The sequence below is a fragment of the Gadus macrocephalus genome, chromosome 3 (genome assembly GCF_031168955.1).
Source record: "Gadus macrocephalus chromosome 3, ASM3116895v1".
NCBI classification, from domain to species: Eukaryota; Metazoa; Chordata; class Actinopteri; order Gadiformes; family Gadidae; genus Gadus; species Gadus macrocephalus.
The window spans coordinates 14,618,059-14,641,686 of record NC_082384.1 but is presented as its reverse complement, the minus strand read 5'-3'; the positions used below and the strand labels follow the sequence as shown (position 1 = coordinate 14,641,686).

The following is a 23,628-nucleotide window of genomic DNA, read 5'->3' as shown; positions in this document are numbered from 1 at the left end:
ACAAACCTATTCTATTTTTATTTACTCAATAACAATTAAGTGATAGAGGTAGAATAAAGAAATCCTGGGTCAGAGGATTATCCAATCACGGCAGATCCATGGTAAACACAGAGGAGTTTGACAGCGCAGTCACATGTTCGGCGACGTCAGTCCAGTTACTTCCTTGTTATTGCTCTATTACGTGCATTTGATCAAAACGCCCCATCCCCGGAATGACGGAATGCCAATCTCTAGGTAAATACTGCTTTTTTTTTTCCTGATAAACCCTCATTAAACATACAACAGTTCATTACAATGTTTAGAGAATAACAATAGCCAGTAGCTGTAATAAGGCGGAATGTCTAGCAGGGGATAAGTCGCTTACGCTGCAAACTGATTACTGAGCCAAGTGTGTAGACATCGATATCAGCTTTAGCATCTCACATTTAATATGTTTTATGGCGATACATTACACTGAGGAACTGACTGCTACTGCACTAACGTTGGGCCTAACGTTTCATATAGGTGCGTCGACATATCATACATCACTACAGCACAGGCTAACGTCCCAACTAGAGAACAAATCATGCTACAAGAAGCTGCAGCACACATCTAGTTTCCTAACACAAGTTCAGAGATTATTTCAACAAAATTAAAGGTATTTTAGGATCTAAGAGTATAATGATCCCTAGTTCTATAAAATGTAAATCTTTAATAAAATCGTGTCTATTTTGCAAATGTTTTTTTTCGTCATGTTCCTCTGTTTCTTAAATCGGATATCTTTCCTAACGTTACATTCATGCAGCTTTTAGCACTTTAAGTCCCTTTTTAATGTTTTCTCCTTGCCTATTACCTAGGCCACCTGTCAGTATTGTCCGTCAATAGACTGGATTGCGGCTAAAGCATGGGGCGATTGGAACCGCTTAAACGGGGATTAACGTGACCAGGTTTATTTAAACACGCCGTTCCTCCGCGTCTGTGTTTGCATCATCTTCGACCACACCCACTGTTAAATCCATTCCCAGGCGTGTTTTGCCAACTACATCCCACAACCCACACCTCACACTCCTTTTCTCTTCTTTTAGGATAGTGACTAACAAGGGGAGACGTCTGGGCTGCTCCCCAGCCTGAGAAATATCCCCCTTCTCCCTCCCTAAAATTCATCTTCCTCAAAACCACCTCAAAGTGGTGTCCCCCCCCCCCCCCCGCCACCCCCCCTCCCGCCTGAACCTCCTCCCTCTACCACCACTACCACCACAATGCTGTGCTGGGGCAATGCCGTGAGCGGCCAGTTGGGCATCGGCGAGGAGCAGAGCCCTGTGTGCGAGCCCAGGGACAGCCAGGCCTTCGGTGGGAAGGGGCCTCGAGAGGTGGCCTGCGGGGGTGAACACTCCCTGTTCCTGCTGCAGGACGGCAGGGTGTTCACCTGTGGCTCCAACAGCTCTGGGCAGCTGGGACACGACAAGCTGGGCGCCTCGCCAGGTATTTGTCATGGAAGGGTACACTTGCTAAAGCTGTTTTAGGTCAGATTCGAGAGTTGTAAAGTGAGGGAGGGCAGCAAAGAGCGGAAGAGAGCAAGATTTTTAAATTAACGGGAAACCAACAAAAAACTCCCCTGCTCGCTTCGTCCCTATTTGAGACTATGATTGATAGGCGAGATGGATATCCTGAACCAATCAGGGAAGAGATGTCCTGGTTGGTTGTTAATTAGCCTAAGTCCAAATGTTCTCATGCAGAGGCATGCGAAGTGAACTCAAAGCGGAATTGCTTACAGAGCATTTCACTCAATAATTGCTGGCAAATGGCAGCTTTTTCTAACAAATAACATTTCTAAAAAATTATAAGCAATAGCTCTTTCATCTTACAGCAACTTTACATTCTGTCTTAAGATATCTGTTTTTTGACAACTTGCACAGGAAACATGGAATGAGAATAATTTATTTCGCTTTTCGCCTTGTAAGTGCATAATTATCGCACCTATTCATCACAAGTTTACCAAGAACTAACCACACACATTCGATTACCTCTTCACACCCAAATATACTCTCATTCTGATCACTAACATAAATGAGTGTTGTCATAACCACCTCACTGACTCAAGAGCAAATTAAGATCAACCGTTTCACTGTGGTTGGCTTTGGAGTTATTTTTACTGTAAGCTTTTCTCACCATGCAAGATCTCACTTTCGCTTGTTCGCTTGTTGGAATGTTTCACAGGAACATCTGGATCTTTATTTCTGGCAGTACCTTTGCAACTTAATTTTTCCCAGTCAGTTAGATGTTTGGTTAGGTTTCGCTAAGGTCAGTGTTGTCATTGGCATTCCAGAATAACTCTGGTGGAGCTAGTATAAACAGCCTGGACTCTCAACAAGGACAATCCTACAATGTCCCGTTGTCCTGAACCTGCTGTTTTGGTTTTATCACGTGATAGCCAAGTGTTTTGATTTTTAATCATCATGTGACATGACCCAAAACACCCTTTTCCTCTTCATATTCTCCTACAATTCTGAGCTCCTACGAGTAGTGTGATTGTTTTAACCCTAAGGCAGAGTGTCTGAACCACACCATCACAAAGTCTATTTCTTTCACCATATAAGGGCCAGCTTTGATTCAAAATATGTTTCAACGTGTGTATGTTTACAATGTTCTATTCACATACTGTACTTGAGTCAGATTATCTCATATGGTGGCTAGGGTGTTTGAAAACTAACTGTGTTGGATCCCTACCTGTTCCTAAACAACAAATATCTGAATCCACTGTAAGCCCCCCTTGGATAAACACGAGTGTTAGATGACTGAATAGTAAGTATTTAATCATTTTGACCATGTAACAGAGTTAATCCACTGCAGGCTAACCCGAGGCTCCGGAGGGAATGATTGACTGACGTAGATAGTAAAAGAATATGGACACAGCGTCCCCGTGTTCTAAAATGGGTGGATGCACGACCGTAATGAGGATTTTAATCTAGCACTCAAACGGCCACATCGCACCAACGTGTCCCCAAAACTAAATGACATGAAATCCTTTATAGCCCTTTATTTAGATGTAACGGTCAACGAGGACCGTGCAGCAAAATAACATGGACACGATCTCCCCACTAAGATCCTTAACGTATGAAAAAAAAAAAGAATGGCCTTTATTCCCGGTCACCTGAAATTGGTGACGGGTCAGACTGCGCCGTATTGGTCTCTTCCACGTGAGACTCTGAAAGCGATGGTCATGGCGTCGTCCCTTCCTATGCTCCCCAGAGCCGGTGCAGACGCTGGACACCCAGAAGATAACGGGGGTGTCGTGTGGCCGGGACCACTCAGTGGCGCTGAACGCCCAGGGCCAGGTGTTCTCCTGGGGGGCCGGGGCCGGGGGCCAGCTGGGCCTGGGTACCGCCGAGGAGGCCGTTCGCATCCCCAGGTACCCCAGCTGTGTGTGTGTGTGTGTGTGTGTGTGTGTGTGTGTGTAGGATGGGTTAAATGTGTCCAACTCATGACTATTTACATGCTGTCCGGAAAAAAGAAGACTAGATTCAAATATATGCTCATATGCGTCTTTTGGCCATACTACAACTCAGTTTCCACAAAGTAAACCACAGAAAAGTCGGTCCGTTGACCTCATTCAGGTCATCATAGGCCCTGGATGTACGTTCTGCATTGGTTCATTAACGAAATGTGCATGAAGCACACTTTCTTAAGGAGAAAATAACCAAGCGTGACGACCCCCCTTTAGCCAAACAAATGATTTGCACGTATAGCACTCCGATAACATTGAGTGTTAACCTTAACGATTAACCCTCATCATCAGCGTTCCTTCTTACCATTTTCTCTTGTATGTTTGTCCTGTTCTGTCCAGGTTGATCAGGAAACTATGCGAGCACCGCATCTCACAAGTCATGTGCGGTAACCAGCATTGTATCGCTCTTTCCAGAGGTTAGCTTAATAAACCACTAAAATCCATGCTAATATCCCCTCCATATCCCCAACAATGCCGCAGCCTCGCCTTCTTTAACCTAGTATATTTTAGCCTATCATGTAATTGCCTTCCACTGCTATTCAACTGCTTTGCTCTTCTGCTTTTATTTAATAAATCACTAGCCCCCCCCCCCCCCCCCCCCCCATTCACATTGTCATGTTGTTGTTACACTGCAGCAAAGGCAGCCTAACCTATATTAGCCTAGCATACATTAGCCTATCCTATATTAGCTTAGCCTCTACTAGCCCTGGTCCAGATTAGATTTAGCCTATATGAGCCATAGAGAGTTGTGCTCTTAGATAAACGGCTAACCTCCTTTCCTCTACGCTCTTTCCCCAGACGGCCAGTTGTTTACGTGGGGTCAGAACACCAACGGTCAGCTGGGCCTGGGGAAGGGGGAGCCCAGCTCGCTCACCCCTCAGCCCCTGAAGTCTCTGGCGGGTATCCCCTTAGCACAGATCAGCGCCGGAGGGGACCACAGCTTTGCCCTGTCACTGTCCGGGGCGGTGTTTGGCTGGGGCAAGAACAGCGCCGGCCAGCTGGGCCTCAACGACGAACAAGGTAGAGTCCCCTGGCGATTCAGCAGCACCAAGATGGAGCCTTGGGTATCAGGCTTTTTCTTTTGTGACGCTGATTAACGTACCATGTGACGGTCTGTTTCTAATGTAACCAAATGTAGATTAAACTAAAAAAAGTATATACAGGTAACCTCAATTTCATGGAGCCATGTGATGAAACAAAGTGAGTTGGGAATGTGTTGAATGAATCTGGATTTATGGAGGATTGTAATTGGGGTAAGGTCATGTAAAGTGACCTGACCACGACTGACGAATATTCAAATAAAATAAAAAGGCAAACATTAAAATTCTGATTCCGATCTAGCTAGTCTGCACACACACCTGCAAAGTGACCAGATAAAAAAATGTAAATGTGAGGGAAATGTGATGTAAATATATTTTTGTACAATACTTGAGGAAGAGTCGGTCAGACAGAGCTCAACAGATTAATCATTAAAACATGAAACACCAGCGCATCGCATAACAATGCATTGTCACCATGGCTTCTGTGTACTACCTCCCCCAGACCGGGCTGTCCCATGCCACATCAAGGTCCTCAGATCCCAGAAGGTGGTCTACATCAGCTGTGGAGACGAACACACTGCTGCCCTGACCAAGGTATTAACCCCCCCCCACTCCCTCATCCTCCTCCTTTTCCTCATATCGCCGCTGATATCACTTCATATCAGTCTGCTGTATAATTCAAAGTACACTGTCGATCATGTCTTATGTCAATAATGTGGCACATACAAGTCAGTAATGTTTTCCTCCACTGTCAATCATGTTTCCATTGCCATTGCTAATTACATTTTGCAAATGTTTCCCCAGGGATTAGTAAAATACATTTTCTCTCATCACCTCAGTGAACTGTGTGTGTGTGTGTGTGTGTGTGTGTGTGTGTGTGTGTGTGTGTGTGTGTGTGTGTGTGTGTGTGTGTGTGTGTGTGTGTGTGTGTGTGTGTGTGTGTGTGTGTGTGTGTGTGTGTGTGTGTGTGTGTGTGGCAGGACGGCGGCTTGTTTACGTTTGGGGAGGGCTCCAGAGGTCAGCTGGGCCACGACTCGGTCCACAACGAGCCGCTGCCCAGAAGGGTGCTGGAGCTGATGGGCAGCGAGGTGTCGCAGATCGCATGCGGCAGGTAAACAGCCTCCCCCTCATCCACCCCATCCTCACAACCTGGGAGATTTAAGACCTTACAACTCGTACCGGTGGGCGTACCATACAAATGGATCGCACAATTAACTCTGTACTCAACTCTCTTATTTTCCCTTTCGCCTTCTCTTCCCCTCTTCTTTATCTTCTTCCCCTCTTCTCTTCACTCTTCTCCTCCCTTTCTCCCCCTTACTCCTTCTCTCTCCCTCTATCTCCTCTCTCCCGCATCTCGACCCTCTCCTCCCCCCTCTCACCTCCTCTCCTCTCCTCCTCCCCTCAGGTGCCACACCCTAGCCTACGTGCCCTCCTCTGGGATGGTGTATGCGTTTGGCTGCAACATGCACGGACAGCTGGGCACGGGCACGCAGCAGGACGCCCGAAGCCCCGCCCCCCTCCTGAGAAGCCTTCTCATTGGACGATCCAACAGAACAGGTGATCACGTGACTCACTATTTGTGTTATTTTGTCACGTGATCTCGCTATTCTTATTTGATACAATGACAAATGTACATAAACAGCCTGTGTTCAGTTTGTCTGTTTTCTAATGTAAACCCAGGACATTATTAACCTTGAGAATAAAATATACATCTAACGGAGTCAAGTGATAATATAACAATCATATTCTTGGCTTACCGCTTTGTATGAGGTTTTGATTTTCTAAACACCTATGTGTTATGTGTTAAATATGCCCTCTAGTGGCTGGCCAACAGTTGAACTTAAAGCGAGGTATTAACTGTGTTGCGGTGCCTTACAGCAGTTGTTATCTATTTTAATACCCTACCAAACAAAGTATGTTTTATTAATTCACATTAAAATATCTGAATTAATCAACTAATGGTGAGTTGATCTGTAAATGCCTTAAATATTAACATCTTGTCTCCCTGTTTCAATTTGCAAGAATCAGATCATTGTTCTATCACTAAAATCAACTGTGGAGGAGATCATAACTTCATACTCTACTCAGATGAACAGGTACGAGTACGGCCTAAATGTTCCCATCTAGTAGTTTTCAGAATCCTTCTATGATTTGGTATTGGTGATTTGTTTCATGGCTTGAGTTTATTTCTCTTTTGATTTATTTAGCTCTTTATATTGTCAAACATGTTCTGTCCCATCTCCCTGCATCAAATTAAGTAAAACAGGATTAAAGTGGATTTTAATTTCAATTATCGTTAAGATTAGCCACTGGGGGGCAGCAATGTCTTAGATTTCCCCTTCGTTACTTCTGCAGTGCAAAATATGCAGAATTTCTGATTACAATATCTTAGGCTGACTCTCAGAAATATGCAGAAGCAGTCACCACTACATATTCTACCTCTATGGTTTCACGGTCAACGTTTTTAACCCTGCTTCTTGTACCGGTTCAAGAAGATGTGTAAGCACATTCTTCTAAATGGAACCAGGAGATTAGTACAGTTCAGTAGGTAGTCAACGGACACAAGTGGGTTTAGCTGGGCTTTTGTACAGATCACCGTTGACCTTATGTTTGTGCTGCCTGATGTTAGCCTCTGTATGCTCAGCACCCAGTCCTCTCACAAGACTTCCGGGTGCTCGACGTCTCAAGAGGCATCTCTCAGATCAACAGTGACAGCTTGAACACGTGGAGGATGAAACTCATTGACAACACAGACTCCACGCTCACCAAGTAAGGCCCATGCGTTGATATAGATTATATTTGTCATCATTTTGTTTGTCGTACATTATTTTACATTGCAGCCTGAATCATTAAAAAGAGAGAACAACTAGCCGCATTGTTCTCAAACAAGCTACTAATTATTAATTATATGGGGGGGGAATGGTTATTTGTTTGAAAAAGGCATCTTTAAGTTGAAATGTCATGTGATCTTGTGTGATCACATGACCCGTTGCTTTGGTAACCATCCGTTTCTGTCTGCAGTGACATCATCCTTCTGTTCTCGTCCACGGCCTGTTGGAACGCTAGCTTCCTGGACCAGAGGTCAGTGAACACATCTTCTGTCTCTGGGACAACCTCAGGAAACATGAGCCAGGCTCTGCTCAAAACACACACACAAACGTGTAACTTTTACCAGTCAAAACTGTCTCTGCTAGTTTAGAATGAAGGAGGTCCGACTCGTTCTGTCGGTTGCTCCAGGCAGGCTAATATTACAAATAATGGAGCAGCTTCAGGCTTGTTTTGTGTTGACAAACTTGAGAATGTAGTGCCTCCAAAAGGGATTAAGCTGAACTGAAATGGTGCCGAAAAAAAGTGCCAAAGTTATAAGGTGATGAACAAAAAGAAAAAGTGCCCTTATTCTCATTTTAGTTTTGTACAATTGTCCTGTTTTTCTTGGTGGTATAAAGTGTCAACCTGCGACCATTTGTATTCCGATACCATCTCTGAATGTGTTACAAAAGGAATAAATAACCCATGCCACCCATGTGTGATTGGTCAACTTGCCAAGATGCTGTTCTGCATTCTCACAAGGGTTTCTGCGGTCACACTCAGTTGAAGCCACAAGTCTCACGACACAGACAGCGCAGGGACAACACAGCAACAAACGACACCCACAGCGTAAGCAGCAGGGCTCTGAGGCTGGGAAAGGAGCCATCGCCGTGGCCCCGGAGCCCCCAGGGCGCTTATGTAAACCGTACTACTGGTGGCTCAGCAAGGCCTCCGTCAGCAGATGCTATCGCTTCATGGGAAAGGCTCTCTCTTGTCCTCCAGGGCCCTGAAGTACTTACCAGCTCTCTGTTAGCATCGCGTCTGCGCTCTGTCTGCTGTCTGAGCGAGAGGAAAACCAGGCCGCGCCACGCATCCGTGCAAGATACGAGTTGCATAAACCGCTTGCAGCATTTTTTTCTTACTGTAAAGTAGTGTCAGCGGGTAATAGTCTTGTAGGGTTATGTTATGAAGTGCGTTATTACCTGTCCCATATTTGTTTTCAGGAAAGCTTTGGTTCGGACTTATATGATATACATTATGAATTGTGTTTACGGTCAGACGTTTCATTTGTTTGCTGTAGACCAGTGGTGTATGTGTGTAAAAGTAACACTTTCGTTGCACAGTCACTATTTTGCAATCCTTACGTACGAGAGGATTGTGTCGATGAGGGACCTGATCGATGGAAAACATGAGTAGTGGGGAATGAGAGAGGGAGAGATTACCTACTGGCTCTCCATACGTTAAGGTGATGAGGGATCTCTGCAGTGTAAGATGTGTGTTTGAGTAGCCCGGGAGAGGTTTTAACTATAATGGCTTTCCCTTGTGAACGATTTATTGGAGCAGCCTTTACGAGGGCTGTGAGGCACATCTGTCTTGTGCTAGGCTGGTTTATCGTCAACGAGAACCGCTCGGACACCGAGCTGCAGTAACACACAGCACCAGTGTTGTGTGGTGTCCACGTGTTTGTACGTGTGGGTGATGTGAACGGGGATTGATCCAGATCTCATCTAAAGCCCGGTCTACCGCTCCGCGGAGACGTGCCTCATCAGGTGACCTAAGGCGCAAGGAGAGGAGCTGATCGAACGATCAAGCGGACAAACCAGTGGCTGTGCTTGCGTCTCTCCCTTAGCAGAGTATTATGTCCATATTGTCAGTGTTATCTGATCATGTGTGTGACAGCTATTGACTATGTATGTACTTTTATTGAGTATATGCGCTTTTAAAGTAAAATGTATCATTATTGTTATTATTAAGTGACGATGGACACTTCAAGACCAACCCCAAGGCCCCCGGGATCGACCTGGGCTCGGTCAGGTCTCTGTTCCAGACGCTCGGCACGCCGCCCTACTCCGGCCTCCTGCAGCAGGTAACGGCTCTCTGCCTGGAGGGGCGCTTTCCCTCAATCACCTGCAGAGGCACCGTCCGATTCCCACTTAAAAACCTTCCATCAGGGGCAACCCGGGGGCTCACCGAGCAGAGCGCGTACCATATAGGCTCAGTCCTGATCCCAGCAACCCGGGGGGCAGTCCTGCCTTTGCTGCATCTCCTCCCCTCTATCTCCCATACCTTCCTCTCTATCTCACTCTATAATAAAGCATAAAAAAATTAATAATAATACATTCCGTCAGTGTTTCAACGGACGTTAGGTACTGTGATATCAAACATCGTCCTTTTTTTTTTTTTACGCTGGCCACTTCCGTTTTACATATAAGCCAACAGAACGAAATCCATTAGTCGTGTCTGTTATGACTAGCTCTATTCAAGGAGCCGCTCTGTTTGGGGAACAACCAACCCCACTTCCTGCTGAATCAAGTAAAGATAATATTTTAATACCCAAGTCTTAGCCAGATATATTTAGACAATGACCACCACTTTCATAATGTAAATACCACGCCACAAACCCTGTCCACGAGGTTGTAGATTGAGTAACAACCTGTAGCCTCTCACAAGTGTAGTTTTAGGAACCATGTTGGGTTGGGGCAAGTTACATTCTAACCAACCAAACCCACCGTCAATCTAGGGTTTTAGTCATGCTGTCTTCATGACCAAACCTTTTTCCTTCTAATATATATTATTTTCTGCTCTTTTCTGTTCACTTCTGAATGCATGCTGATGCAATTAAAAATATTGTACTACTTACGAATGAATCATTGAGCTGACGCTTTTATCCAGGCCACCAAGAGCCTGGAGAGCCTGCTCATCCCCCAGCTGCCCAGCTCCCCCCCGGACGTGGAGGCCATGAGGATCTACCTGATCCTCTCAGAGTGCCCCGCCCTGCAGGACACCAGCAACTACATCAGCCTCAGCATCCCCCTGGCCATGGCCATCCTCCGGCTGGACCCCAACCCCAGCAAAGTCCTGGGTAGGACGCTGCCATAAGACACGCACATGCACACACATGCACAGTGCACACACACACACGTTAAAATCCTGAGTAGGACGTTTGGAACAAAAACACAAACTGTACATCTTTGAAGCGCAAACATATACATCTGTACTTTGCTTACTAGCTATATCAGCAAGTAGCAACTACTTTCTAATATAGCCAGTAAGCAAAGTGCAAATGACCTTTGCTGCAATGCGCATCGATGTAACTTGACCTCCAATTGACCCCTCCCCAAAGGCTTCTGATTAATAAAGGTCAGACTTTCTGACCTGCAGATAACTGGTGGTGCTTGCTGGACGAGGGGGTATTCGCCCGGCTGGTGGACACCTACAAGAGCATCGTGGTGTACCTGCTGACGGGGGGCAAGACCCTGCTCATCCCCGTCTTCCACGAGAGCTACATCAGCGCCACGCTAAAGCTGCTGGACAAACTGCACAAGGTAGCCTGAAAAACACACGGCTCCTCTGCAGCGCCTGGCTCGTCTCTCCGCACCAGCGGCAGAAGCCACGTCCTCGGGTCGTGGCGCTTGGAAAGGGTATCTTGGAAAGTGTTTCTGTTTGTTTGGTTCCAATCGGACAGACTCAATCCCTGATGGAGGATTGTAGCTGCCTCAACCAACAGCGGTCAGAGATTTAGTTATGATTAAAAGATTAACTTTGGTCAGTGAACTTTTGACTGAATTACTTGACCGCTAGGAAAACCATGCCACAAATGTGAGTCCCAAAACAAAAAGCTTCATTCGTAGTAATATGCGTATGCATTTTTCAGCCTCAAATACACAAAAAACTTAAATCGTCAAAACCTGGCCAAATTGAAGGGTGTTCTTAAGATACTCGTTGCCACATGGACAGCTTAGATATTGGTCTGTTTAAGGCGTTGGTTAAAGGTTTCTAGGCATTTTGTCAAATGCAGAGGACAGTGAATCCAAACGGGACCATAGATGTTTGGATATGGCGCTCCTGTGAAGCTCCACGGGTGCAGCGTGGCATCAGCACTGCTGGGGTGAGGGGGTAGAAATCCCACTGGAGCCAACGGCCCGTGCTGAGAACTATGTGCGCGCTCCCGTTACTTCGGAATAAAAGCGTCTACCAAGTGTCCTTCAGCAGGACATGCTGGTAACCCCAGGTCTGACCCTTGAGCTCTGTCCTGCCAGGTGAACCTCAAGGCCCAGCATGTGGACTACAACCGCTTCTACATCCCAGACGTCACCACGCTGGTGGACATCCAGGAGGACTACCTCAAGTGGTTCCTGAGCAAGGCCGAGACCGTAAGTCATGCTGCGGGTTCAGCTCCTCTGTACCACCCTGAGGTGAGGTCATGTCTGGCGGGTCTCTCTCTGGGCTGGTGTTGGTTGGAAGGTTTACGGTGGTGCTCAAAACATGGAGATGATGATTAGGTATTGGAAAGATAATTAAAATAAATGTCACCTTCACTTAATACCCGTTTGGCATTTACTGCACTTGTGGTTGAGGCAGTCCTATAGCATAGCATTAGCACATAGCACATACCCTAGTGTAGTACAGTGTGACATAATATAATAGCATAGTCTGTCAAGTTACTTAATGTAAATGTAAACAGAGTAGCCTAGTGTAGCATAACGCAGCAAAGGATAGTCTGCCAAATGACTCCAGGTAACTAGTGTAGCCAAGGCCGCCTTAATGCACGGGCTTACCTGGGCTGAAGCCCCAGGGCCTACGCCGATTGGGGGCCTATTATGAGCTGCAGTACATTTTGCAAAATGTCGGAAAATAATTAACACATCGTCACTGTAAGATCCCCTCTCAGGGGGCCTACGAAACCTCTCAGCCCCAGGGCCCAATGGCAGGTTAATGCAGGCCTGAGTGTAGCATAGCTTAGCCTATTGTAGCCTAGCATAGGGTGATTTTATCAATGTTTTATTTCAACCTCTTCTTCTGACCTTTGCTTCAACTCATAAGTCAACTGAGAGTCTGACAGGGACATGCCTCAGGTCCTGATGTCATGTCGTCTGTATGCCAACTATTTCCTGCCTGCGTGTTATTTCAAACAACCACATTCATGGCGGTTTGCCCTCTCTCTCTGATTTTTTTTTCCTTCTTCTTAGAAAAAGAAAACACCATCGATTCAGGTAGTGGTCTTTCACATATCTCATCGCCTGTGATACCCAACATATCCGACGGCTGCGTGAATGGCTCTCGGTCGGCGTCGTTCTAACCGTCCTCTGTGTGCCCTCCAGAGCTCAGTGACCCTGTGTGCCTACCCGTTCATCCTAAACGCCCAAGCCAAGACCACCATGCTGCAGACGGATGCTGAGCTACAAATGCAGGTACTAGCGGCGTGCATCCGCGCGGCAGCCACTCCAGGCATCAGGTGCGCCGTGTGGTGTTGTTGTCGGTGCCCCCCCCCCCCCCCCCCCTGTCGCAGAGAGTAGCTCCCAACACATGGTAACTGCTGTGTGTATGATCCATCAAGCACGATGTTTGGGATCCAGTAGTCTTCCCTGCTACCTTTTCCGGTTCATTTGGGATAGACTTGAGTTGAGGAGGTTTGCGTCAATGTCCTTTTTTTTTTCCACGACACATCGTCTTCACGTTCTAAAGATCACCAGATGTCACTGAATGTCCCGTCAAAATCACCGGTGCAGAACCACAAATGCAAGTACACGGTTATTTAGCTTCTCACTGTGGCTTCATGAGGTTTCGCCAGTATTCATGTCATCAAATCCCTTTTTCTCATTATGATTTATTATAAACTGAAGCCCCATGACGTTTTATTGTGTGTATTTTATTCATCTTTTTGTCCTCTCTGATATCTTGAACACAGATGGCGGTGAGCGGGGCGAACCTCCAGAACGTCTTCATGCTGATCACCCTGGAGCCACTCCTGGCTAGGAACCCTTTCCTCGTGCTGCACGTGCGCAGGGACCACTTAGTCAGCGACGCGCTGCGCGAGCTCACCATCTACTCAGACGTGGACCTCAAGAAACCCCTCAAGGTCGGTAGACAAGACACTGTCTCAGCCTATCAGAGGGAGGTCAGGTTCACAACATGTGACCAAGCCAGACGCTCTCTCAGCTTATCAGAGGGAGATTGGGGTGAAAAAAGAAACGTGTGATCGCCGAAACGGTTGTGATAACATGGCCTGAATAGACCGCAGTCTATTAACCTAATTTCCCACAGTCACAGTTACAGCATCAAAAAGCCTCACAAGCCAACATTTTACAATTGTATGATGACATCCCCTTACCCTAAGTGCACGGAGAAAAGTCCTCTGATCCACTGAGAAGAAGAAAGGAGGAAGGACCCCAGAGGAGGGACCTTTCGTCCAGGGATGGTTGGGAATGGGAGAACATTTAACGGCAGAGTAAAACAAAGCCCAAACCAATGTTAAGCAAGTGACCAGAAAATAGTTCGAATTTCTTAATTTAGAAAACGCTGAAACTTCTCCGTTGCCACTATCCAGTGGAACGGGATCATACGAAGCAATGCTCCTGTATGTCAATGCCAGCATGAGGCCAGCCCTTTAAATAGCAAAAAAAAATGGAATTGATGCGTCCCTTGTTCTGCTCCAACCTCGCTGCACCAGGTGATCTTTGACGGAGAGGAGGCAGTGGACGCGGGCGGGGTGACCAAGGAATTCTTCCTCCTGCTCCTGAAGGAGCTGATGGATCCTGTGTACGGGATGTTCACCCACTACCCGGAGTCCAACCTGCTCTGGTTCTCCGACAAGGTACGTTGGGACCATCGGCGCCTAAAGCCCTGTGTACAAGGAGCTGTCCTCTGGCATGGTGTAGCTCTGGGTACAAGGCCAAACCAATAGTCTGTCGCACACAATGGGGAAAAAAGCCTAAACAAAATACCATCTGAAACATTTAGTTGACAATGGAGCTAAAGCTCATCTCTTTCTTTATCTTTCACCTCTTAAGACAAGGGTTATGTGTTCAAGTCCGTCCCTGTGTATCTCAACTGATCAAGCAAGGCATGAACACATCAAGGGTCCGGGGTTCTATTCCCTGTATATCTCATCTGGTAGAGCAAGGCATTAACAGTGTCAGGGTAAGGAGAGCGATTAATTTAAGTCCACCTATAATAACAATTTAAACACTCATGCTTTTATAGGACATTTTGGATAAATGTGTCAACAAACGGCAGTCAATATATTAGATGTTTAAACTAATGGTGATGTGATTGTATTTCACATTTTCCTTGACAGACATAAATACTTAATTGTTTCCTACTGGTGTTAGGTTATGTTATGGCTTGCAATGTCATTTGACCGAGGTCAGTGTTTTCCACCAAAACAAAGGATTTGTTCTTGGATTAGTCATAATATGACACCAGTGGGGCCCTTTGAGGTTTACAAAACAGATACCTGTGTAGCCATTTATGTCCTTGAACAAAGGAGACGTAACGGGGCATAGCTGGGGGAAACAACCCTCGCTATGGAAATGACTTGATTTATTAATAGTAGGATGTTGCCAGTTTCACTTCCACAATCTAATAGTTGACTTCTGATTCTGTTCTGCAGTGAATAATTGTAAGTTTACTTGTACGGTATGGCCTTGTATGGAATGGACCACAATATTGTTTTTCACAAAACCTTAAAATTGCAGCGTATTTAATATTTAGTCTGTTACTGATTAAACAACCGCGACGGTTCAGTGGTTAACCTACTGCTGTGTCTAGAATGGGTTTATGGTTAAAAATACACACTTGATGTTTTTCCTCGAACGGCTGTGAATTATTTATCCAGCTGTACCCAGAACACCCACAAAGGTTAAATGTATCACTAAAAGCTGCCTCATCATCCAAACTCTAGTTCACACAACTAACCTTGAATGTACCTCACTAGCCTGTTCGATTTGTTTAAATTCATGCCATGGGCACACAAATACAGAACATTTACAATACATTATACATACGTATATATCTCTTGTTTCGCTCTGGCCTTACATCCACCAAAAACAGAGATTTGATCTCTCAATTGAATGTGATAATGGCAGTATGCTGTGGTTGTGTAGCAGATGAAAACCCCAGATAACCTGGAAGGCTTTGAAAAAACACAGAAGCACAAGTAGGGCATTTAGCAGACGCTTTTATCCAAAGCGACTTACATCGGTTAATACACACATTGACACAGCCAGCTCGTCAGGAGCAGTTAGGGTTAAGTGTCTCGCTCAGGGACACATCAACACTCAAGCTGGGAGGAGCTGGGGATCGAACTAGCAACATTTCGGTTACAAGACAACTGCTCTGCCTCCTGAGCTAAGCCAACCCTACAAGTACAAGTACAAGAAGTACGATCGTCACGTGAATCTGACATGTCCAGGCCAGGTGCATGAGAGAAATCATGACCTGAAACAGGGACACCAACAGTAGTACTATGGACTCAAAATCTTTTGACACCAAAACTGCTTTTTGCATTTAGCTGGCATGGCTTCGGTTGACTGATAAATCCACTTTCTTCTGCTCAACCACTGTGCGGTGCCTGCAGTGTTTCGTGGAGCACAACTGGTTCCACCTGATCGGGATCATCTGTGGCCTGGCCATCTATAACTCCACCGTGGTGGACCTCCACTTCCCCCTGGTGCTGTACAAGAAGCTCCTGGCCGTGCCCCCCAGCCTGGACGACCTGAAGGAACTCTCCCCCACCGAGGGCAGGTAACTCCCCCCAATGGTGCTACGAAGCACAGACATGTGGACAGGGGAATCAATGCAAGACAATGGCAAACAGCCACCCATGCTTGGTAGCGCTGTCAGAATGGCCCTTTTAAGTTTGAATATTCCTTCTAAACAAACACATGGCTTCTAGGTGCGAAAGGATTGTTTGGCACCTACCTTCTTCCCTCTCTCCCACCGATCTCCTTTTATTTATTGCATTTCCAACGAAGGTAAAGCATTCAGAATGCACGAGGATCCAAGGATGGAAAGATATTTCAGCCAGGCTGTCTGCGATGACTAAATTGCGAGAGTGCTTTTATTAATATTTTCACAATCCAATATTAATTTTCACATTTGAATATCATTTGTTTTTTCAATTCCAATTAATTTTCAAATTCATATTCCAACTCATTGGTGTAAGAAACTTCCAAAAACACTGGATTCAGTATGCGCTTTAATGTAAAAATGAATATGAATGAAGTACTAAAATAATCCCATCTTTGCATCTTGGTTGAGAATGCCAGGCTATGAGAATGTTGCCATGGCAACAATGGTGTTGAGTTCAGATCACCTCCATGCTCTCCTCGTCCAACTTGAGTTAAATGTCCAAATCATCAGCGTACCTTTGCATATCAGGGTGTAATACGTTCAGTCTACCTGTGATAGGTAGCCACAAGTTGCCTTTCAAGATTCTCACGTGATGCAGGAATATCATCCCTTAAAGACCAATTAACTTGAGTTGAACTCGATTGCCTATTGATCCTTATGTGCTGCTCCATTGATAAATGACCCTAGTCGTTAGAGTTGATAGGTTGGTTTGGCTTTTACATTTTTACCCCCGGTCCACCCGTCTGAAATCAACATGACGTCAGCTGCAGAGTGAAACAATACGAGCATCTGGCCTAAATTCCAAACAAAATGGCCACCCATTAGTCAAGCCGTCCTGACTGCAACATTATGGATGCCAAGTGTAACATGGCAAGCAGAGAACTGAAACCGGAAACGCCTCTTGTGCCCAATCAGAGGCAGGAATGGGTTTGTGAAGTCTTTATTGGGCCCAGTGTTTTAAGTTTCTTCACTGGGGTTGGGGGTGGTGTGGTGGGCTGCTGTAACTTGATACCCAGCTCAGGTCCAGATTCTAATTATTATGAATCTATTGCTACTATGACTAACTAGAAACTAGTAAGGGCTGAAATGCATTGCTTGTGGTGTATGGTAGCAGAGAAAGACTGACGGATAGAAACTAATGTAACTTACGGTAATCAGACATCTTATTTTAGATAACCACAATTATCATTCCACTCCCTGTGTCCTCCTTCTCCATTCCAGGAAAATGATCACCCTGCATTCCTCATCTCTAAATGTCAAAAATGGGTTGCGTGACAAAATGGCCGTTGATAAATGCCAACCGCTCTGCCTGACTCCATGTTGCCGCTCTTTCCCCCCCTCTGGCCAGGAGTCTGCAGCAGCTGCTGGACCACGACGGAGACGATGTGGAGGAGGTGTTCTGCCTCAACTTCGCTGTGAGTGAGACGCGCCTCACACATCAGTCTGAACCACAGGATTCCTTAGAGGACAGCGTCGGGTTAAGGAGTTCATGAGGGGAATTGGATTTCGATATTCTTTTCATTTCAGAAATTCGCAATTCTGAAATGTGGAAAATCGAAGAGCCATCTGCTAAAATAATCTGTAACAGATATCATTCATGGTTGCTTTAGGAAAAGGATTTAAAAATCTCAGAATGTCTGCTCTTTCTATTAGATGTCTCTGACTAGAATCACTCTCACGCACGAACGCACACACACACGCACGCACGCACACACACACACGATGATCTTATTATGATAAGCATCATATTTATAATTCTGTGTCATTTGAAAGTGTGACCTGTGGCCATGACGTTAGGTCCCGGGTACCACCATGGTCTCCCTGGGGACCCCGTCAGTCCAGAGTCCTGGGGGTGGGTCTAACATGGTGCCCCCTGCTGTGTGCAGATCACCAGGGAGAACTACGGGCTGACGGAGGTGATGGAGCTCATCCCTGGAGGGGAAGGCATCTCTGTGGACCGGAGCAACAGGTGAGGGGGCCCGGGGGTCTAGAGGGGCCCGGGGGTCTAGAGGGGGTCTAGAGGGGGTCTAGAGGGCCCGGGGGTCTAGAGGGGGTCTAGAGGGGGTCTAGAGGGGCCCGGGGGTCTAGAGGGGGTCTAGAGGGGCCCGGGGGTCTAGAGGGGCCCGGGGGTCTAGAGGGGGTCTAGAGGGGCCCGGGGGTCTAGAGGGGCCCGGGGGTCTAGAGGGGCCCGGGGGTCTAGAGGGGGTCTAGAGGGGCCCGGGGGTCTAGAGGGGCCCGGGGGTCTAGAGGGGCCCGGGGGTCTAGAGGGGGTCTAGAGGGGGTCTAGAGGGGCTCGAGGGTCTAGAGAGGGTCTAGAGGGGGTCTAGAGGGGTCCGGGGGTCTAGAGAGGCCCGGGGGTCTAGAGGGGCCTGGGGGCTGTTATGGCCTAATGCATTTGTGTGTTGCGTTTGTCTGGGTTTTTATGTGTGCATTTAGTTCACTATTCTTACAATGACATACAGCCCCCGTCATGAGTGAAAGGTGCTACGTGAATAAACCTGACTGTTACATAGTCAATACCCAATATGTCTGTAAAAATGTACTGAGCTAGCTACAGTCTTTTAACTACCTAAATTTGACGCTTTGGTTGATTTAATAACATGCTAAAAACAACAGTCATGAGGCACAGAAATGCAACAAAAGGAAGATAAAGAAATTAATACAATTTTCTTTCACAAAAAGAGCCGTAAAATAACAGAATCTGAAAGATATAGATTCAGTACTGCTATCTGGGCCAGAAGAATCTTTTATTCATGTTGTCAGACAACTTCCTCTGTCAAACGTAGCCTGACTCTGCCTGAACCACTCATTTGAATGTTTAAATCCGCATCCCGGCCACCAACATTATCATGATCAACATTATTTTCATGCTGTCCTTTCTAAATGGTCTGCTTTGGACAGATGGCGCAATCTCCCTGATTCACAGTGGCCGATGCTGTGCTCGCCAAAAGATCTAGAAACTAATCTCTGTCCTAAATACGCAGCCATTTAATTTGACCCGGTGACAACTCGCTTCTTCTGGGCAGAAGCAGACAGACGCTCTGTGTGTTGGTCCGCAGTATTGTGCCGCGCGCGCGCACACACACACACACACACACACACACACACACACACACACACACACACACACACACACACACACACACACACACACACACACACACACACACACACACACACACACACACACACACACACACACACACACACAAAAACAGACAGGCATTTAATTGTTGAAGTTGAGTCTGCCTATCGGATGCCAACGCCCGAAGCCGAGTTCCGATGTGACAGATACGCCCGTGTGCGTTATCGGTTTGTTGACCATGCTGTTTGGAGTTCATCTGTCTGAATCCCTCGGCCAGTGAGAGTCCCATCCCGGCCTGCATGCATCTGCATTTGCATGGACATTCCTTCATACATCTAAACGTCGCTCATCTCTTTCACACACTCGCTTGCGGGCCACCATCTAGTGAACAGTTCTGGTGACCTATCTCTGTCGTAGTGCAGAGGAGGGTAAAGCCCATACATGGGCCGGTACCCGGTGGTGTGTTCCTGAGACAACACACCGCACCTGCCTGAGTCCAGGCCGGCTGTGTGGGATTACACTCCGTCTCACCGCCCCTGGCCCGCTGCCAACCGGCCCATTTAGAGAGGGAGAACAACATTTCCGGACGCCATGTTTGGGTGGTCCTGCTGTTGTTATGGCTCAGATAAGAATTAAAACTGGTAGTAAGCATGACTTAGCTTTTTTTTGGTAATGTTGATTATTACAAGAAGTATTTTGCCTTGTTGGTTTTAGGTCCGTTATAACACTGGAGTTGGATCGAAATATGAAATGTGCACGTTTTTGTTGAGGAATTTGTTGAGGGATTAAAGAAAACAGGAATAAAGAGAAAACTGACCCAGGAGAAGCACTTATTAGGTTTAAATCGTACAGAGAGAATACATTTAATAATATAATCCAATGCAATGTAGAATATGATAAGGTAACATCTGAAAATTCCTACAGAGTCTTTCTGTACTTGAAAGTGCAGTTGAACCAATTGAATAGGGACAGGCCTGTGGTGGCAGGTGGAGATAAGACATGGGCAGGAAGCTGTGTGCTGGAGCCACAGGCTGCTCTCTGCCTGTTTATTCCAAATAATGAACACATAATGATTCAAACAGCCGTGCCCGTGGAGGTTCAGGGCTGATTACAGATTTGTCAGGACTTCCAGGAATTGTTCCTCATTTGGTAAACACTGAATGTTGTATTGTTGGGACTTCTATGAACAACTCGGTCAGGTTATTCATTAAAAAAATGGAAAACGATTTCTTGATGAAAGGTGATTGTAATCGTGCACGTATGCACAGATAAACAGATGAATAGAATACATTTCTGTTGGATGGTGTGTAGGGGTAGCATGTAGCAGAGAGGTACCCCACAGCCTAGCAGCAGGCCCCCTTACAATTGACATTTCATTCACATTATTCCGTTATTATTCACATCAACAAAGGAATAGATGTTAAATTTGCAATATTTCAGCTTTTTTGTGCACCACTTTATAGCTTTAAATTTACATATTATTATGATTTGATTTCTATGTGCAAATTATTTCTCTTGATATTTCAATATTTATTGTTGCTCTACTGCATTTTAATTTGTAGCGACGTAGATACATTTTATTATTCCTAATACTTTTTACACTGCACTCAACACACAGGAGAGCCATTAGGACAGACAGTTTCCTTCAGGATTAATATTCGTTATTATTATCATCGTGAAGAATCCATGCGGACAGACGGCACACTGTCCTCCAGCTACAAGTATGTGTGCACGTGTCACTGTCCCTCCAGGAAGGAGTTTGTGGAAGCCTACCTGCACTACGTGTTCAGTGGCTCGGTCAGCGAGCTGTACTCTGCCTTCTCTGCGGGCTTCCTGAAGGTGTGCGGGGGGAACATCCTGTCCCTCTTCCAGCCCACAGAGCTCATGGCCATGGTGGTGGGCAACGACGACTACAACTGGGAGGAGATGGAGAAGGTGAGCGCGTACCGCTGGGAGCTGCCGGGGTTAGAGTCATTGATTGAGATCAGGATCGAGAGAGGCAGTGGGATTTTTAGTGATGGACATAAACACACATAAACAGACTTGTTTTGATGTTGGTTTTCTGAATTATTTACATTTTATTTTGGTGTGTATGCTGTAAGTGTTATGCAAGATTGGCACACCAAGAGTTTAAAAGCCTGAGTGGAAATCTATTCAAAGGTAGAAAGATAAACCCAAGCGACCACTGGCATCATGCCTGTATACTGCAATATAAGCTACCAACCTAGGAATGTGTGTGAACAAATAACAGCACACACACACACACACACACACACACACACACACACACACACACACACACACACACACACACACACACACACACACACACACACACACACAATGCCAACTCTCTGTGTGTCTCTGTGTCAGAATGCGGTGTATAAGGGGGAGTATTCAGCCACCCACCCTACAGTCAGGATATTCTGGGAGGTCTTCCATGACTTCCCTCTGGAAAAGAAGAAGCAGTTTCTGTGTAAGTGTTCCTCCAGGTTTCTCTGTCGAGTCATTGTTCCTCACCCTGTCACAATATCTTTGTTTGTTTCAAGGCACAGTTCTTCTGAACAGTGTTAGTATTATTGATAACATAACATCGTCCACTCACCATCTGAGCCTCCAAGAACTTAAATCCACATGTTAAGTATGTGGAAATATTCATCATGTATAAAAGAACAGCTTAGGCCTCGTCCACACTTATATGGTATTTCTGAATACGCATTAATTTCCCTGCGTTTTGACCTCAGTGTGACCTTAATTTTCTTGGCACATGCACCTGAAATCCAAACAATGGTGACTACTGGTTTGGTAATGTGTGGCTAGCTAGTTCTGTTAGGTTAAATGACATGTAAGTCAACCTAGTAAGTTTGATTTACTAGGTAATAACTAGTTAGACCAGACTTCATAACCTCACCGTCATGCTGTGTATTCATATGATTTTTTTCACTGCTCATCAATGCTAGTTCTTCTGTGGTGATGGGCATAAAGTTTTGTCGCCACCTACTGGTCTGGCATGCTAATGAGAGTGTAAAATCGTTTTTGGGGTTTTCTTGTGTACGGAGATATTTTCTTTAACACACACAAACAACCCACGTCTGTCAACTAACAGAAGGGAAACAAACACAAAGGCCATTTCATTAGTTGAAATGCAATCGCCACCGGAAAAAAAACAAGCAGAACAACAATGTACACAAAGAAGAAACCCTCGCCTAGGTCAAACAAGAAACAATAATCTAGACCAAATAATAAACCACAATCTAGGTCCAACAATAAACCACACTCCACATTCATGCTAACCTCTTCGCCCCTCCAGTGTTCCTGACGGGCAGCGACCGCATCCCCATCCACGGCATGGCCAGCCTGCGCATCGCGCTGCAGTCCACCACGGCCCAGCAGCACTACCTGCCCGTGGCGCACACCTGCTACAACCTGCTGGACCTGCCCCAGTACCTCACCAAAGACACCCTGCGGCGCCGCCTCACCCAGGCCGTCGAGCAGTACGAGGGCTTCAGCCTGGTGTGACCGGGGGATGGGGATGGGGAAGGGCCGGTGGTGGTGTTGGGACTCCTTCCCCCGGGACTGTGCATTGTGGAGAGGGTGAGGGGGGGAAGGGGGACGTGTGGAGGGTCTCTGGGGTTATCAGGGCCAAGGCTACTGCACTTTATTTGCTGATGACTCTGAAATGAGAGGAGAGGAGGATTAAACACACACACACACACACACACACACACACACACACACACACACACACACACACACACACACACACACACACACACAGGATTATGTCACAGGTTGTGAAACATGGGATTAGGGAATGGATAAGACACTTTAAGACATGTTATCTTTTTTTGTTATAATCCTGGATGCCACTTGCTTTTAGTTCTTCTTTCTGTTAGCAGTTTTATTTTTGTTTCCGATGCTGTGATCATTTGCTAGAATTTTTTTTAATACAAATAAATTTAAAGGCTAATAACAATAATCTATATATGCGAGTCGATTCAGAATATTTAAGGTGTTCGATGCCTGCGGTTTCGAACAGAAATACCGTTGTTTTTTTTACTTGATTTTCTGGCTGATCGTGTGCATGTTGTTGAGTGATCGAAATTAAAATTACAAGACCAAGTGAAAAACTGAAAAACACCCTCGATCCAATTTCTATTCCCCAAACAAACTCAGATCTAGATCTAGAATGTAGTTGGGCGTGTTTTGGTGGTTCTGATTAACAGATTCTCAACAGAGTTATAGTTAAATCCGTAAGTATTCCCATTGTGACTGAACACTGCGCTAGCTGTTTAACGGTTTTATCGTTACGTGGCTATGATGTGTAGTCCTCTAGTGAAATCATTTATACCCGCTCC

General features: G+C 45.9%; 1 protein-coding gene across 3 annotated transcripts; it reads left to right on the top strand.

Moving 5' to 3' along the window:
* Window positions 1-113: 113 nt before the first annotated feature.
* On the top strand, window positions 114-23,047 carry herc3 (HECT and RLD domain containing E3 ubiquitin protein ligase 3). 3 transcript variants are annotated; one of them, XM_060047509.1, is made up of 25 exons: window positions 114-234; window positions 1,065-1,461; window positions 3,229-3,388; window positions 3,824-3,900; window positions 4,283-4,504; window positions 5,027-5,118; window positions 5,505-5,635; window positions 5,930-6,081; window positions 6,547-6,620; window positions 7,169-7,293; window positions 7,546-7,605; window positions 9,307-9,418; window positions 10,225-10,414; window positions 10,714-10,877; window positions 11,592-11,705; window positions 12,522-12,545; window positions 12,654-12,743; window positions 13,241-13,411; window positions 14,003-14,146; window positions 15,911-16,077; window positions 17,534-17,600; window positions 18,072-18,154; window positions 21,022-21,205; window positions 21,644-21,746; window positions 22,581-23,047. In XM_060047509.1, exons 2-25 carry the CDS (start codon window positions 1,239-1,241, stop codon window positions 22,787-22,789), a joined length of 3,138 nt encoding a protein of 1,045 aa, XP_059903492.1. In that variant the 5' UTR covers window positions 114-234; window positions 1,065-1,238; the 3' UTR covers window positions 22,790-23,047. The 3 variants fall into 3 exon arrangements, with proteins under 3 accessions (XP_059903492.1, XP_059903491.1, XP_059903493.1); XM_060047508.1 differs by having other exon boundaries at window positions 115-234; window positions 7,154-7,293; XM_060047510.1 differs by lacking the exon at window positions 12,522-12,545 and having other exon boundaries at window positions 115-234; window positions 7,154-7,293.
* The last annotated feature ends 581 nt before the right edge of the window (window positions 23,048-23,628 follow it).

Bases quoted from the DNA above. Each gene is read 5' to 3' on its own strand.
- herc3 (XM_060047508.1), top strand. From the start codon at position 1,239: ATGCTGTGCTGGGGCAATGCCGTGAGCGGCCAGTTGGGCATCGGCGAG. The intron at 3,901-4,282 runs GTTAGCTTAATA...CTCTTTCCCCAG, and splicing joins TTGTATCGCTCTTTCCAGAG to ACGGCCAGTTGTTTACGTGG. The intron at 21,747-22,580 runs GTAAGTGTTCCT...TCGCCCCTCCAG, and splicing joins AAAGAAGAAGCAGTTTCTGT to TGTTCCTGACGGGCAGCGAC.